A 17,844-nucleotide genomic window follows, 5' to 3' on the forward strand; every position below is an offset into this window, starting at 1 on the left:
TGTGTAATGCCTACAGGCAGCGGTCTCCTGTTTTAAAGTGTGTTCATGACAAACCTGCCTGTGCTGGCCAAGAGAGTCTCATATGGATTGTGTTTTAAACAGAAAACTGTTAGCCAAATTTGAAAATATTTTCACACCATCTTTTTTTTTGTTGTTGTTAGAAATAGCTCCAGGAAGCACAAGCAAATTCAAACTGATGTTTGCTTTTTCTTATTTTATCCATGCTGTTCACTATCGGCTGCATCAAGATCCAAAAATATGTAGCTCTTCACAAAATGTGTCCTGTTTTTAAAGGCAGATAATTTCCAGATGATCTGCTCGATAGATAAAACCTGCTAGCTAAGAAAATGGATCTGGTACTATGCTAGAGAATACAGAGGGCTCTTTGTTGCCCATCACAAATACCATAGCTGAAAAAAAGGCTGCCTTGTTTTCTGGCAAAAGGGCACGCCAAGCACCTCGCCATATTCGGGTAGCTTTGCCTTTTGTGAAATGGTAGCTGTTGCCTTTGTTTTCATGGTAGAGTGAGTCCCTCTATGGAGAGGGAGCATCTTCAATATGTATGGCAATGGGGTCCAGAAGATTAACGATAACGTTTTGCAGGAATTCAAGTAGACTTGAGATCAGTTTTAGAAAAAATACAAATTTGAATTAGAAGGGGGAAGCTGGGATCTCTCATCAAAGCGTAAGAATCTGTGGGCTGCCAGTAACAACGTGAGCAAGAAGCCTTTCCTTGGGGGGAGCTCCGCGCGGCTGCCCTGCCCGTGGGGGGGCACAGCGTGCCGCTGGGGGCAGAGCTGTGTTCTCTGCCCCGTGGGGTGGGTTGGGCAGCAGAAAAATGTGTCGCGTCCTTCCAAATCCGAGTGCTCAGGTGTCTGGGCAGTTCTGCTGGGTTGCGTCCTGCCAGCGCAATGAGTTTTGGTGAGCAGTGTGGGGCTGGTGTTCACTGTTGTGCCGTGTCCCGAGGGTGGCTGGGTCCCATCCTCCTCAGGACTGGGGGCGCTGGTGCCAAGGCTCCAGGCTCCAGCAGCGTGCGGTGCGACCACCTTTCTGGCCCCAAGAGCCGGGCTTGCTGTCGCCTCCATCTCTCCAATACCGCGTTGTTTCTGGGAAGGTTGTCTGTCTCTTCTTCAAGCCTCTGTCCAGGCTCACTGTGCGCTGCTTTTTCCTTTTAATGACCTCTGAGCCGCTGAAAATAGTTTCACCTTCACTTCTCTGAGTTCCTGTTTTTTTCCTATTTATAGCTAGCACAAGGAGGATTTAACAAAAGATGTAAAAAATGTCTCTGCTGCGGGAAAGGCTGTGCAGAGAGCTGTTGGTAGGCAGGGCACACTTGCTGCTCCACTTAGGGAGAGGCAAGGGGTGACGTTTGGCTTTCCTCTCCTCTGTGGCCAGTGGAGGAAAGCTCAATTTGTGCATCCTCCTCTGCATCAGAGAGCAGGGTAGCGTGCAGCATGCCTTGGTTAAGTCTGGAGCAGACCACAGCCGTTGAGATTTTAAAGGTTTTATTTATGAATGTACTTAGTTTTTGATACAGATCAATCCAAAGCACTCACTAATAGTGTCCTCTGCCTTGAAGGAACCACAGCCAAGTCCCACCGGGTGCACTTAAGGTGCCTTTTGCTCGCAGGGGGAGACTTGTGCTCGCCAGCCACCATGTGGGTGTTTCGAGGCTGTGTCCTGCTCTGGAGCCCACCTTGCAGGCAGATGCTGCTGCTCTGTAGTATTTTGATTGTTGGCTCAGTTTGATGTTCAGTGGGGTGGAGGGGGCTTGCGCCAGGGTAGAGGCCCTGTCCTGCTCACAGCTGGACTGAGAAGCAGATGCAAGCAGCTGAACGGCACTGAGCTGTGATGGTGGAATCGCCACCTCTGTCTCCTCACTGTTATTTGGGATCCACTCCATCTCTTAGAAACGTTAAAACTGATGTTTGCGGCTTAACCTGAGCACGACTGTAAGGCAAGAATGAGCTGATAATAGTAGTAGTGTCTTTTGGTCTGTAGAAACATCATCTTGATTTCCCCGTTTCTCTTCTCCAGGCACATCTCGCTAACTCTTCCTGCTAGCTTTCGAGGCAAAAGTCACAGCACTCGCCTGGACTTGGAGCACCAGCACTCAAATTTGTATGCTATATCAGGTAAGCTGGCGCACACAATGGTTTCTCTGCACCTCTAATCAGAAGTGTAACCAGGTAAAGCAGCCCTGTTTGCATAAATAGCCAGATGTGTGGTATCTGTGAAATATGCTTCAAGCTTTTCTGTCAGTGCCATTTAATTGTCAAGAGCACGAGGGGCGCAGAGGGACTCCAGAATATGCACAGGCACGAGTATTACTGGCGGCAAACATTACTCCTCACAGGGGAGACTGCAGACCTCAGGGAGGGATGCTGCTGCCCATGGGGGCTCTAGATGAGAGATCTGGTGGAAAGCAACACTGGCACAAACTGCTCCTCATCTTTTTCGTGATCTTCACAGGTGGGTTGTAAAAGATGACACCTCTGCACATTTAACAGGAGGCTTCATCTAGCACTGCAAGGATGAGTTATCATACATGCAATTCTTTGCTACGCTCAACATACCCTAACGTTGCTGTTTTTAACAGGTAGATTTGAAATTTGATGTTAGGATGTGGGGGATTCTACTTTACTTTTAGAAACGAGGTGCTTGAATGTGCACACCCGTTCTCTCTAGCTGTGACTTTCTCTATGTTAGCCAGTCCTGGCCAGCATGCAAATGCTGGAACTAATGTGTTTCCAGATGCCAGTGTGGGGAGGAAAAAATAAAAAAAAAAAAAAAAATAAAGCTGCTAGTGAATATTTTTTCTATTTTTAATTTTCACTTAGTCTGTAGGGAAGATGTATGTTTAATAGAGTGGTGAGGCTCAAGCCCATGCCTGTGCCCATGTGGGTACAGGTGCTCTGTTACTGTGCTTCAGGGCCACGTGGTGGGTTCATTTTGGAACTGGGGACCCTGCTGAGCTGTCCCTGACAGCTCTGTTCTTCTGTGGAGGTCTTGCTTTTGAGTGCTTGATTTCTTGGAAGATGAGTGTGCTGAAAAGGAACACAGCGTGTTTCTCAGGGCCCAGGATGAACACATGCCTGGGAGCGAGAGGCAGGGATGCTTTACAGAATTGCACCTCTCGGAGTCTGTCACTGCTGGTAATGCAGAGGGCTGTCCGGAAGCTGTTTACAAAGCACTGCGGAAGGACTTTTGTTTCTGCAAACTAAAGGCAAATGCTACGTGCAGCTCTGGCACAACAGTGCATTTCGCCTGCTTGTTCTCTTATGGGATTATCTCATTCTGTACTTCAGATAAGTAGTGCTGGAGTGCAACATATTTTCCTTAAAATTATTATTTTGAGTAATCTTACAGCTGCACAAGTACTGTGATAGCCGTAGTAGAAACACACTTCGCTGCCGTTTTCTCTTTGTTACAACATTTTTGCAAGAGGAAAAAAAATACTAGCTTTAACACTGGCTCTGCAAAACCTAATGAAGGTAAAATCCCTTCATTTGGCTGAAGCAGATTTTCAGGATGGTTTGGAAACCCAAGAAAAGCAGCAGTGGGTTGTACAATAGGTACTTGCTTGTGCATAATCAGAGAAGAGAAGATGGCAAAAATGTGCCATTCACAGGTCCTTTCTATTAATAGTGAGTGACACTTCTAACATGGGAACATGGCATTAATTCATGTTCCATAATCAAAGGGTTATTTAAAAGGTAATCTCTGACTGAAACTGCAGCTTCAGGTTCCTAAATAGATGGAATATAACAATGGCATAATTCTTGTCAGTACTCGTTTTTCTTGTTACTTTCCTGCCCTAATAGATTTAGAAATGTAAGGGAAAGCATGTTCTTGTGTTCACATGAGACCATCCTACACAGAGGATGGGAAGGCTGTTGCTTCTCTCCTAATAAAGCATCAAACGCACTAACAGTGGCAGCAGTTCTACATGAGTGTTACCGGGGATAATCCTGCTTCTGGGACTTCCCATGGACTGCCTCTGCTGTAGCATAACCAGCCTGGAAAGATGACCTATTTTGCAAAGATCCTGAATGTTTTACCAGGTAATTACAGGCAAAGTATAAAACACACATGAACAACTGAGCATAGTGTTAGTCCTCTGTGTTTATAGAAGCACGTTTCAAAATATATAACTGTGCACCCCCCCAACGGCACACATTCTCCTCCAGGCACATTGTTAGACAGGTTGTGCATACGCGTGCTGTAATGGCTATTGCAGCTGTGAGACGTTTCTGAAGGAAGGCTCTTGTCATATGAAACATCCTGTGCCTTGGCAGGGATCTTCATGCATAACTCCTGACCACTGCAGCCTTTTCAGCAGCTGTGATTAGGTGCTGTGACAGTTCCCTTTGCGTGCTTAAACGTTGCCAAGGTAGGTTAACCCCAAGACGCACAGTGGAAACCAGTCAGAAGTTTCCTGTTATGTCGGTGTAGTTTGCAGCCAGTCCCTTTTATCTCTGCTGCAATGTTAGTGTCTCGCTGCAGTGCCATGGCAACAGGAAACTTATTAATGCTTCTGCACTGCCGCCCCTAAGTGCTCTGCCAGGTTGCGGTGTGCCGCCCTGGGGTCCTGCGGCCCTGGGGGTGATGGGTACGCAGGGAGCGTGGGTTTGCTCCTGTGGGCGGCAGGGAGCCACGTGGGCTGCGGTGCTGGGCGGCCACCGGGACGGGCGAGGTGACCACGGGGCCGGCAGCACAGGGACGCGGCTCTGGTTCCGCTGCTGCAGAGCGGGCGCTGCCGGCGCGTGGACAAGCTGCTGGCTCCCTCTCTTGGCTCTCAGCATAATGGAAGGTTCCTGGTACTGGCACAGGGAAACAAAAGCCATTATAAACAGTCTCTCGCTTTCTGATTCTGGTATCGCGTCAGTCTGGATTCTTGTGGTGAGAGCAGGATGGGGTGCTGAGGAGGAGAGAGGGAGAAAGGAGGGTGACATGAGGAGTTGCACTGTGGTCTCAGACACCTAAGACTTTCTCGGTAGTCGTGAAAATGAAGCTCTCAGCGGCTTTCAGCCTGTTTGTGGTAGGTGAGGTGAGTTCTGGCTGTCAAGCCTACCTGGTTCTACCAACATACACTTTGGAAGAAATTGCCGTGTCCCCACTGGAACTGTCCTGTTACTTCTCCATGTATGCAATGTAATTATTACTGCAAATCTGGAAGAAATGGTTCTGAGAGTAGTAGTTAGTCTTTAACCAGCTCTTTGTCATTTCCAGTCTTGGCAATTAAACATTGTGCGACCAGAAAGTTAGGGAGTCTCCTGTTTGCACAACAAACTAATTAATCAGCCTTTGACAAGCTGCATATAGGAAACTATTGCCCTGCCCTCCCAGCACTGCAAAGGGAACCTTCCCCGTGCTGCTGTATGTAGTGCTGTGCCGTGCCGCTGGCCACCTCTTCCACATTCAGCAGGCTCCCGTTCCCACACCGCGCTGTGCTTCCAAGGCCAAAACACAGAATTGCCTATAAGTTGATCTGCCAAAGGTCTCTGGGAGCATGGTGCTGAGGAGCTGACAGGTGCAATAAGCATGTTCAAATGGGCAGCTGCTGGAAGAAGAATGCCTTGCTCTAGACAGACCTGTCGACAGACATTGCTCAGTATTTCAGAGCATAGTCTTTCTTCATGGCCTTCAGCTTAATTAAGATGTTGTCGTGACTACATACTGCCTTCATTTCAGACTTCAACATCCTCTGGCTGCATATTGCTTTGGCTTATCAGAGCCACAAGGACAGAGGGAGCCCTCTCAGGCAGCCACAGTTGATAACGTGCAGGGAAAATTCCTGAATGAAGTGAAAAATTATTTATAATAATGGTACTCAAATAGAAGGGAAATAAGTCACTTTAAAGGTATATAAATTTTTATGATAGTGTATAAACAGCCACAGCTTGCCTTGTCTCCCATCTATCCCTGCAGAGAATGAGGGCAACATCTAGCATAAAGAAAAATATAATAAGAAAACAAAGAAATGAATGGGAAGAGCTGGAGGATTGATCACTCAGTGTATTTGTATATCCTGATGTAAAAGGTGCTGCTGACAGGTGGCCAGGTTTCTTCTGTATAAAACCATGTGTGTGCTGTCAGGGCGGTGTGAGCAGCCTTGTTTCGATTGATGAATTGCCTGCTTTCTTGATTAAACCTTCCGTCACTTAAGAAACAAAAAGCCTGTGTTTGGATGGCAGAGTGGGACATGTCAAAAAAATCTGTCTGCTTTACCTTTGTGCAGATGTTGGGCACAGACTGTAACATGTATTATTAAAATGAATGTGGCATTTACTGTGCATTATTTCTTTCCTGGGAGAAAGGACCTGTAAATTATATGCTAATAATAAGCTTTAACCCTTTTAGAAACCAAAAGATTTAGAAGTGCAAATATTCTCACAGGCAATACTAACTGGATGGGCTTTAATACCGCTGACTCTCTGAAGTGAATAAACAGTGTGTTTCAGGCCAAGATGCTGATGCCCCTTGGGAATCTTGCTTCCAGTAAGTTTTCTGCTGTGTAAGTGTCAATGGGTAAACCTTCAGAATTACAGGATTTTCTATTGGAAGCCTTCAAATTCTGACTACAGGCAAAAGCTGTCTCCCTGCTGGAGGACAAGGCCAGCAGAGGAGAGGTTACACAGCCAGCCAGGCACGACCCGCCTGGCAGCAAGGCAGTGCTCTGCCTCAGGAGCTCTCAGAGCTTCCCCGCAGCTGCATCAGCTCCAGCATTTGATTTAACTTTCAGAATTGCTTTAACCTGCCAGTCAGACATAATGCAACCAACTTGCCATTTCAAGAAAAGGATTAGGGATGGAAGAAAGTCTTAACATTCCTTGCAGTGCATGTGGCAGGATTTTGCATTAGAACCGAGTGGCTAAAGCTTGCAAAATGAGATTTTTACTTTCTCAGCTGTGAGTTCCAAGGAATTACAGGATGGTCCAAGCAGTGTGCTTCCATGTTGTGCAGCTTTTGCCTGCTAATATCAGGTGGGCAAAGCCATCACTGGCTTTGGTGTGTGACCCTGCATACCACTGGGCAGGGCTGTCATTTTTTGGTCCTGTAATTTTACTGTAGCCAGCTTCTAAGTCACATTGCAGATAAACACGTTTGCTGGTATTCTTGTAGAACACAAACTTGTATCGACTGCCTTATGTTCAAAATTTGTGTAACTTCTGAAATTTGATGCTCTTGGGCTGTTAAGATAGAAATTGCAGTGCATGAAGTGCATCAGATACTTCTGAATGGCCCAGTCAGAATGCGTGCAGAAAATAGTTAGAGCCTCTTTGTATCAGTCTTGTATAGGAAACAAACCTGTGAACTTCCAGATACTGCTTCAGCTTCCATCTCAAAGGCAGAAACCTAGCTTCTGGCATAGAATTCTGTACCTCCAGGGATTTTTGCTCTAGTGGAAACATGGAGATAACAAGATGATCACAGCTACCCTTGTATATGACTGAGTTTAATTTATTTTGAACACTAAAGTATGGAAACTGTGCAGAAAAAAAAAAAAGCAGAACATACTTTGCATGTTTGTGTGCAGTATTTTCAAATAATGCTCGCCAATTGTCAGCCCAAAACAATTAAAACATTGTGCAAATACTTTAAAAGGAACAGCTGATATTAGCTTGGCATTAATATGCCATCCATATGCTTGATACCTCAAGCCATATTAATCCATGGAAATAAAACGGCGTCCAGAAGCACACATTATTTGTACTGTATGGAAGTTATCTGAATTGTTTTTTAAAATATAGTTAAGATTCTCATGGCATTTGAAAAGTTTTCAATTCAGTTACGGATCCTTCAAAAAGTATTCGTGGAGCCAGCAGCCAATGCTCCCTGTGCAGAGCTTTTCCTATGCCTGCAGCTGAGCTCTCAGCAGCTGAGCATGAGCAGCCAAGCTCGGCGCCAAGGGGCTGCTGCCAGAGCCTTGGCTCGAAGCGCTTTGTGCAGCCAGCCTGTAGCATTGCTCGCTGTTTGCGTGTTTAGTTGTATGTCATTCAAATGTGTCTTCTAATTTTTCTTAAATCCTTTTATCCATTCAGACTGTATCTCTAATTATGGCTGCTATTTTCTGAAAATGTTAAGTTTTGCTTATATTGAACTGAAGATGAAGGTTTTCATACTCTTTCAAAGGAAAATGCCCTGTCCTCCAGGCTGAAGCTTAGATATCTTAGATGTCACATCCCCGAAGGAAGCTTCTTACTTCGCAAATGTGCGGTGCGAATGCCTGTAAGAGAACAAATGGCAGAAGGCTTTCTCAGGCCTGGGATCCTCAGTTTGGACAGTGAACAATTGTGTACATGGCTTACTTTTCGTACGGCATAAAAAAATCTAGATCTAATAAAGAAATGTTCACGATTGTGAACTAGGCTGCAAAATGTGTCTTCCTTTCACTTGGGAGCAGTGTGTTTTTGAAGCGGTTATTTGATGCGGTGATACCTTCAGGTATATTTCTAATGTTAAGAGTGCTGTTTTGTGGCTTTTTATCGACACTGTCTCCAGTTACTTGTGTGAAGTAGCTTCCCAGAGAAGCTAGGCTCAGCGTGAAGGATGGGGGACGCTGCCTGCTGCAGGGTGGCACTGGGTGACCTGCTCTTGCCAGCTCACTCTGAGGGAAGGATGTTTCCCTGGGAGCTCTTGGAGGTGGCGCCTCCTGCACACCTCCAGCTTTGTTTGCTTTGGAATCGTGCACCTTTCTTACTGCTCCCCTTCCTCCTCAAAGTGCTTTCTTATTTACTTCTTTATGACACTGTGGACAGGTCAGAACAAGCTTTGTGAAATTAATATTTTTTTCTTTTTTCTTTTTTTTTTAATTAAGACAGAGCCCCTGTGCCACCCAGGTGGCTTTCATCCACCCCAGCACAGGCGCATGTGTCCCATGTGGCCCATCTGGGGGTCGCGGGCTGCGCAGACGGACGTGATCCGATCGGGCAGCTGGGCTCTTTTGGTGCCATTTGGGCGCTCCTGGTGCCGTTCTCTGGTGGGCCGCGGGTAGCGGGTTGGGGCGGGTGCGGTGGCAGCAGCAGCCTTCGCGGAGCGTGGCGTCTGGGCCGCAGCTGGCGGTGGGAGCGCTTGCAAAAGAAGGTTCAGGTCGCAGCTCAGTCTGCTGGCCCGCTGAGGCGAATCTCCACGGCATGAAGCGACTCCGAAGCAGAGGACATGTGCCGGGGGGACGGTCGGGCTGGCCGGAGGGGCAGGGGGTGCACCCCGCAATGCAGGGCCCCGGGGGCCCTGTGGGCTGCGAGCGCCGGCTGCCGCGGGCTGCGTCGCCCTGAGCTGCCGGTGAGTCGCGGCCAGGATGCGGCAGGTATGCGGCTCCTCTAGGAAGTTTGGGAGGATTTGGTAAATGGTGTTTCTTCCAACGCCGGTTTGTAATCCGGGAATGGAAACTGCTGTTAGGGATCTGGGAAAACATCACAGTCAATGGGTTCCTGGGGTGGGGAGGGAGTTGCTTTCCTGTATTGGATAATGCAGACCTTGGCAAGGAGACTCATAACTTTTTGTGGGTAGCTTTTTCTTTTTTTTTTTTTTTTTTTTTTTGAAGGGTTTATTTTACACACTGCTCTTATGGTAGCAGTTTGCTTCCAGATTCTCTGTCCTTTCTGGAGCTCGTTGGATTATTCAGCACGGCCTTGAGTCTTGATGCTCTTGTGCTCTGGAATGCATCGGATGGAAGGTGCCGGCGCATCGCTGAGGAGCCTGGGGGGGCTGGGGGGGGCTCGTTGCTCTGCTTTCTGGCAGCTTGGATTTTCCAGTGCTCTGCGACTGACTCAAGGGTGCCTTGTTGCACGTGCCACATTAGGAAAAACAAATAAATACAACCCACTGGTCTTTCTAGATTAAGAAATGGAAGAAAAATGAAAGATTTCGTTACATTTCAGTGCCCATATGTCAACTTCTTTCGTGTTGCAAAATGTCAGGTTATCTATGCTACAACTGCCACTTACTTCTCTTCAATGTACATTTTCTTTTAGAAGATACTGTATCTTTTATCTGTATGTAATGAGGACAGACGTTTTAATCAGAGGTTAGTCATTTATTTTTGCAAACTATTGTTTTGCTTCATCATTTTTGCAGATAATTAAATGGTTCACTTGGCACAGTGTGTCTGCTTTATTAAAACAGGTAATTTTGAAAAAAAGAAAGATGCTATTTTTTGGATCACTGCACAAGAATTGCTTTTATCTTCATCTTCCTGCATAGTTTCTGGTGGTTTTGCAATACCCTCCTATCTTCACGTATTTTAGTACATTCTTCTCTCTAAAGGGGGAGGCCCTGTGCTATATCCTACTGTTGATCCAGATTTCCACATGTATGTTCTTTGCACTTCTTGAGAATAAAAGCAGAATAAATTTATTTTTGTGACAACGAATTTTAATCAGGATGGTCCAAACAAAAAAACACCAGACAAGTTGTGACACAAGCTTTATTCTGCATCGAAACCTCTACTGGGCTGAGATTAAAGTCATCCTGTTTTTCTGCCCTATTGAAATTTCCAGTCTTTGGACTTAGAGACCTGGATAATCTTCAAAATATAAGAGGTTCTATTAATAACCAGCAGTGCAGGGAGACTGAAGGCTCATGTAAGATGCTGCAGCTGCGTATTTCAGAAAGGGAAATGTAAGTGTTACTTAATACTGTATTTAATGAGATTCAAAGGAGCGTATTTCCTACTAAATTCAGCTCATCTGTGGTATACAGATTTTTTTTGCATGCTTGCTGATGTAGCGTAACATCCCGTGTTTTCAGTGCTACGCTCAGGTGGGCTCAGACCAGACGGTGAAAGATGAAGCCACGAGTTTTGCTGCCTGTATAGTTTTTTTCGGGCATGTGATTTTTCTGATTAACCTGATGTAGTCCAAAGTGAAATTCTGTCTTCACCATCCCATTTTTCCATAGTTGTATGAAGGTTTTGGCTGCGGTGCTGCTCTTTGTCACGCGTTTCGTCTGTTATCCCATGAAGCTGCATACTGGTGTGTAAAGTTTCATTTTTTTTCACGCTGTAACGAGCCAGACTTGGTCTTTACTCGTTTTACTCAGATTGCATGTCCTCCAAGGGAAGTGCTTGTGGATTTCCACCTGGAGGGTTACCTGGTTCCTTGCCCCACGCGTGCAGGCAGGCGTGTGGGCAGGGGCTCGCACGGTGCTCGCTGTGGGAGGACGCGGTGAGGATGGTGGTGAAGGTGTTGCTGGCAGGGTGCCATCAGGGCAGTGCTGTCGACCTGCGCTTGCTTGGAGAGACGCTGGCACGTGGCTGCTCCTGAGGACTTGCACTGGTTGCTTGTGGAGCACAACCTCCAAGGCGGGCTGCACTGTATTTGTTTTGCTTTTCTGAGTGCCATAGTTTAATTTTTTTTAAATAGGAAGCCGCTATGTGGTTTGGATATTTAAACAGTTATTAACCGAATGACAATTAACAGATTGCATAGACAGATTTTCTTTTCAAAACCTCTGAAATTGAGTACAGTTTGCAAAACTATCACGGCATAGTAATGACAATGAATTTTGATTTCCCGGAACTGATATTAGACTCCTTATTAAACTATGTGCATCTGCTTTTAATTTACTCCAAATAATTGGAAAATGCAATGAAGCTTTCCAATTAAAGCACGGCTTTATGCTGTTTAATAATACCCCCATAATATTATAGCTTATGAAGTGACAGGTGAGTTGGTATATGAATAAAACATAAAGGCAGCAATAAGGGACAGAAAACCAGAGACAGTTGTTGGGGATTTTGAATGCTGGATGTAATTTGCATATATTAATCTCTTCTTTTCAGCCTTATCAGGCGTTCTTCAGTATTTGAAGTTAAAATAGCGTTGACAGGCGGGAGTACGCTTAGTTTTTTCAAGGATTTATTACTTGTATAATTTCTGATCTTTAATAAGCAGATATGACTGATCCTCATAGTTCTATAGAAATCGGTTAATTGTTCCAGATGGCGTGTACTGATTATGCAAAATTACTTTTCACACCATTTTTTTTTTCTGATGGAGTTTGGAGTAAAATTAAATTTTTTATAGCCTTCTTATCATGCTGTTTTACAGTGGTTTTTGCACAGAAGTTGAATTTAATCTACTATATTACATTGACCAGCAGAGTTATTCTAATGTAGTATTTTGTGATTTGACAAAGAATAATAGAACACATTGCTCATTGTTCGTTACTGTGCTGCTAATAAAAAGGAGTTCTAGTGCAGAAAACCAGGCTGTTATTTATGAAGAATGCTTAATTTGCACAGTTAAAAATGCAAAATTGTTACAATGAGATGTTCTCTCTTTTGCATAGAAGATCTGGGCAGAACAAATGAAAATAGTCTTGTTGGTACAGATTTCATCTAACAAGGATTTTTTTAAAAATAACTAGCGTGGTTAGACTGTTTTACTGGGAGAAGCAGTCATCCAGGCAGCATGCGCTGAATCCTATCAAGAGGTGTCACTGGTGTTTTCCCTGATCATCGTGATCTGGATATCTCAATGGCATAATTTCATAAGTGAATAGCATTCGTGAAGGTTGCGGGGCTTCATTTATCTAATGAAATGCTGTTTATACACAACAAGCCACATGTGAAGCCCCCTCACTAACCAGGCTACTGTGGTTCGGGTTGGTGTGAACTCGGCCTGCAGAGGAGGTTCCCGGGGCCCGCATGCCCGCGGGGCGCTCGGGCTGGGCCCCGCCTGGCCTGGCACCAGCGCCGGGTTCCATTGAATTTCCTCGTTGCCTCCCAACGTTTGTTGTACCCTCCTGCAGCCCTGCGTGGAGCGCTGGTCTCTGGCGGCACTGACACCATTTCTTCCCGCTGAGAGTCACGCCTGTTCGCTTGTTTTTCCTTCCTCTGGCCGGCTCTGGGGCTGGTAGTGCCCCTGCCCACAGACGGCTTCGCTGCCAGCGCCCTTCGCAGCTCCCGGCCCTGGGTGCCCTGCGGTCAGGGACAGCAGCGTGAGCACGTCCCCGTCTCAGGGGCTGGGCTTCGTCCTGAGGTCTCTGCTGCTGCACGTAGATGCTTGTGGAGAGAGGGGCTGAAGGTATGGTCCAGGGCTGAGTCTGAGACGTCTTATTAATCTTTGAAAAGCAAAGCAGCAAATGTTTAAAAAAATGACCCTGTGGTTAATGGAATTAAAATCTCCAATTAAATTAGAAAAGTGGGGATACAGTAAATGGACTTTGGTAAAGAGTGCTTATTTTTAACTCAGTAGAAAAAAGACAAGTAATTAACTCAGCCATTAGAAAGCTCAAAATTCCTCCCGTCTCCTGTGCAACGAGAAAATTGTTTTGTGTATACTTCTATATATGTAGGAATAATATATAGGGAAACGACTAATGGCATAAATCAGAAATGATTAGAAAATATTTGTTCTAATGAAGTAATAATTTGGTAGTAATGCTTTTCATCAGTGTAGCTTAAGGCTACATTAAGTGGACAGACTTTATATGGATTCTCTAATTTTAATCTCCAAAATGCTATCTAATGTCTCATTAAGACTTGCATATAATGTATCTTAAGTACAGTCATTAAATATAGTTTAGGGAGATTTATGTTCAGATATTGCTTAAAGATGTTTTAATAGGCCCATTTACTCTGATGATATTAATGAGCTCTTAACACATATTAAGCTTCTAAAATTGGTAGTGTTCCTCTCACAGTGAGCAAAACAACTTAGGAATCGTAAATGAATTGGGTGCTCCAATAAGGCTCTTCAGTCGAGTCTGCAGACACCCTCTTGAATCCGTTTCACTCTAAGTATCAGGCTCTGCGCCTCCTGCCTTCCTGCAGCATGCCTTGCACGGGCTTTGCAAGGTCATTCAGACCTTCTTACCAGCGGTTATCTCCTGGGCATGCAAGGGTTAATGGCGATCATGGGCGCTCCTATAAGCGTGTATACCCTAGAGCTGATGTAAACGTGTAAAACGTTACACAAATCTCGTTGCATATTTACTAAAATAAATAGATATTTTAAGGAAAAAGTACGGCCCTAATTTTCATAAATTCTTTGCTTTTGATCATTTCAAGTTAGCATGCAACAACTGTAATTACGTATAATAAGAACTGTTCGTTCCCATATTTTCACTTTAGTTCCAACCCTGAAAGTTATTGCAAACAAGATGCTCCAGTTTCATCACTCAGCTCTTAAAAATCCTTCTGAGTTCAGAGACTTTTATAATTACTAAATTGGTTTGTTAGAAGGAGATAATAGCAAATTTCTTCTTTTCATAATTGGACATTTCTTCCCTGTAGGCTAATGTATGCGCAGCACTTGCATACACAATAAGCTGTGCTTTTGAAAAGCCATAACTAGCTAATAAGTGCTGTGGTGTCATCAGAGAGTAATGGTTTGCTGATTAGCATAATTAATGACAAATGGTGGTGTGGAGCTGGTGGATTGGTTTAGCAGATGATGAATGCATCGCAGCCCAGGTTGAATCCTGCCAAGAAGGCCTTGCTGGCTGTCAGCCGTCTGTTCCCGCGCAGGTAGACCTCATTAGTCACCGCCAAGCGTGCCAGTTCGCCTTCGTCGCCGGCCGGGGCTGGGGGGCTCGGCACGGCGCTGCAGGCACCCCTCCGCCCGGGCTGGCCCTGGCCCCGCGCCCGCTGAGCGCCGCTGGGGACCTGCCGGGCGCTGCAGGGTGCTGCTGCGCCTGCACGGGGCCCGCTGGTGGGCGCTGAGCGTGCCGCTCCCTGGGAGGGCAGGAGGGAAGCTATAGGCGACCGCTCGTGCTATGAGATGGGCGCATTTATCTGTGACTTGATTAATCAGGGCTAATTTGCATTCACAAATGAGACTGATAAAAATGGAGTTACCTTTTCACCTTTAAAGGGGAGGAGGGATTATTTCTAGGTTGTCTCTTTTTAAGTGATAAGCAACTCTTTTACCAGTAAGGATGAAAATACTTAATTTGCATTAGCAAAAGAAGCTAATTATTATATAGTTAATTAGCATCTGGAAATGAGGATTATCTTAATTACAAAGCACAATTTCCTTAATAGCTACAAAACCGTAAGTTTGATCTGTGTGGAGATTGGCGACTATTATTATGTAATTAGTGATCATATTAATGGTGCAATGTATTTAGATATAATTTGCATATGCAAATGAAATTTACCTGATAGAAATATGTGGCTCCACTAATGGCTCTGAGCACTTAAAGTAAATTACATTAGGAGATCCAGATCCTGGCTCGCCACGCAGTGGTGCTGAGAGCTCTCCTCCTCCAGGAGAGCCGGTGGTGCGGGGTGTGTTGTGAGATACCGGGGGCACAAAGACACTGCCCAGCCGTCTCAGTTCCCTGGGCTTGTCCACGTTACAGCTTCTGGCAGCTGAGCGTTCCCTCGTGCAGCACAGGCATTGCCCGCGCCGTGCTGGCATCCTCTCCTGCATTGAAGGCATCAGTTCCCTGACAAGGCTGCTTTGGCTGGAGAAGTGTTGTCCCTGGAGCAAAAGTTGGTGATTTCAGGAGGAAGCAAGCATTGCATGATGATGGCAGTAGTGAGCTACTGGGCAAGGAGATGCGAGTCCCACCACCTTCCTTTGTAGCATGCTCGTGGTTCCTTTCTGCTCTCCATTCACATTTGGGGATGCCTTGGTATGGAAAGCATGCCTTTTACATGACAGCTCATCCAGTGCCTTTCCCCTGCCCTTGCTGGGAGCAAAAAGCTGCATGTATGTTCAAAACAACAACAAAAAAATAAGAAATAAAAACGCCTTTAAAAGAAAACTGTGTAGAGAGAGAAGGTGCTGCGTACCTGTATGTTACACAGGGAGCCCTGTGGGACATGTACTGGTTGCACAGCTCGAGGTTGCGGGGTGCTGGTGCTGAGCAGGATCGCAGCTCCCCCTGCGAGTGCCTCTGGCCCCACGGGACCTGGCCCCTGTGCACAGCGGGGTTTTCGAGCAGGGGGATCCAGAAGATCCTCTCACGGTGACAACCTCCCACCTCCGTAGGTGTCTCAGCAAAGGAGAATTAAAGCTTCCAGGGCCAGATACTGTAACAAAATGAAGTGTGTTTCTGTAATATGTCCTGGTTCTAACCTGTGGTACTGAAAATTAGTGAAGTGAAAAAAAAAACACAAGTGCTGGAAGGAAGCAGCCATTACTGAGCAGGATGTTTCTCTCATCAAGAGGGAGAAATTTACAGCTGCCTGCCGGGGAACACTGCAGCTATTGTGGGTGCTTCCTGCGATGCTTTTTGCAACTGTTTGCTCAAGCCTGAGTTCTGTATGCCTGCGTCTCCACTGCAGACAGACATTACAAGTTTAATGACTTCCACGGAGTCTGTCTATCGTTACAGTTAGAGCTGAAAGTAATTGAAAAATGTCTGTGTTTCTCTTCAGCACAAAGGCCTGCGTGCAGAGGCTGGAGGAATACCTCTGGTTCGGTGCTGCTGTTCGGGAGGGTCGCTGTCCTTATGTGAGACCTGCTTAAATTCCTCCGCAGCCCAGCACAAGTACCCTGTTTTGTATCTGCTCTGGTCTAATTAATTAAGGGTTGTTGCTTGGAAGCAGCACATGCTTAGGTGTGATCTTTGAAGTTTAGTATAGTGCAGAGACTTCAAAGGAGACATTTTATTAAAAAATAATAAAATCAAGAGCTCCTAAACACTTGCAATTTGAAGAGCTTGTTTGAAGTCTATCCATGTTCTCTGGTGCTGATATAGCCGCGGTACCAAGGTACTATTTAGCTGTTACCATGCAGTACTTAACCTTAACTTTATTTTAAAAAAAAAAGAGGAAAATAATCAAAACCAGGAGTATTTTCTCAAGTGTTTTCATGGCTTGATCTAGCAGTAAAGAACTAATTATGTTGTGTCATGAGCTGTGCAGGAAATAGAGAAAATCAAGGCTGACAATCAAATTAGCAAAAATGAAAATTTAGTCCAGGTCTGTTTTTTCAATCAATGTCAATTCAAGATGAACAGAAAAGCTGTAAACTGTTCCCATTGCTGAGACTCCTCTCCGTGGTCAGGGAGGCAGCGTTAGGCAGGGCCCGGCTGCACGGCGCTGCCTTCCCGGGAGGCACCAGCAGAGCCCCGAGCGGGCTGCGCCTGTTGCTCGGCGCCCTGCCCGCGCAGCCCGCTGCCTGCAGCGCCCGGGGAGGCCCTGCGAGCGCTGGTCGGGCTGCCATAGCCAGCTGGGTACGACTGTGGGCCAGGAGGTGCCTCCAGTTGGGCGGTGTTGGTGCCCGTCAGCGCGGCGGGCTGCGGGGCAGAGCGCCTCGCTCTGGTGCAGCAGGCTGAACGCGGAGGCCTTGGCCCGTCGGGCTGAGCCCAGTGAGGGGTCGTGGCTGGGGGCGGCACCGGCAGGTCCGGACGTCAGGGCAGAGCCCCCTGTGCACCCCGCGTTGTGCCGTGGCAGCGCTTGCTGGAGTGGAGCTTGCCTGGAGACTGCCCTGGTCTCCTCTCATCAGCACACTTGACTAACGAGGGGCTGTGTGGGGCCAGCCAACCTGCCGATCCTCTCGGCACAGCCAGCGACAGCAGCCTCTGCAGCAGCGGCACAGATGGCAAGCCCGAGCGACAACGTAAACTACAATATGTCTTGGAGACACTGTCAGGCTGCCGCGGATTTGTCACGTCGTGGCAGACTCTGGGGTGGGGAGCAACTACGCGTCCCCTGCTCATGCCTGAGAAGTTGCTTGTTGTGGGGCTGCTCCTGGTAGGCTGCAGAGGAGTTGGACGCAAGCCAGAAGAAACAGTGGTCAATTGCTTGATATGTGGGCACTTCATTAAACAAATAAGTGTGCATTTGGGGGGGCGGTGTCTGAGTCTGAGGAGTGCAGTCTGTGGCAATCGCAGGCGTTCTGATTGCTGAGGATTTGGCAAGAGCTCGCAGGGAGAGTTTGC

The 17,844-nt window shown here is 46.4% G+C and overlaps 1 protein-coding gene across 9 annotated transcripts in view; it reads left to right on the forward strand.

The window, feature by feature from the left end:
• MVB12B (multivesicular body subunit 12B) overlaps nt 1-17,844 on the forward strand; it is a 70,063-nt gene that overhangs the window by 32,053 nt on the left and 20,166 nt on the right. For all 9 annotated transcript variants that reach the window (XM_040531166.1, XM_040531168.1, XM_040531165.1 and 6 more), the window contains one exon: nt 2,038-2,135. In XM_040531166.1, the coding sequence (XP_040387100.1) occupies nt 2,038-2,135 (98 nt within the window). The remainder of the gene's footprint in view (nt 1-2,037; nt 2,136-17,844) is intronic.

Source organism: Cygnus olor, chromosome 19, assembly GCF_009769625.2.
Source record: "Cygnus olor isolate bCygOlo1 chromosome 19, bCygOlo1.pri.v2, whole genome shotgun sequence".
Taxonomy (NCBI): Eukaryota; Metazoa; Chordata; class Aves; order Anseriformes; family Anatidae; genus Cygnus; species Cygnus olor.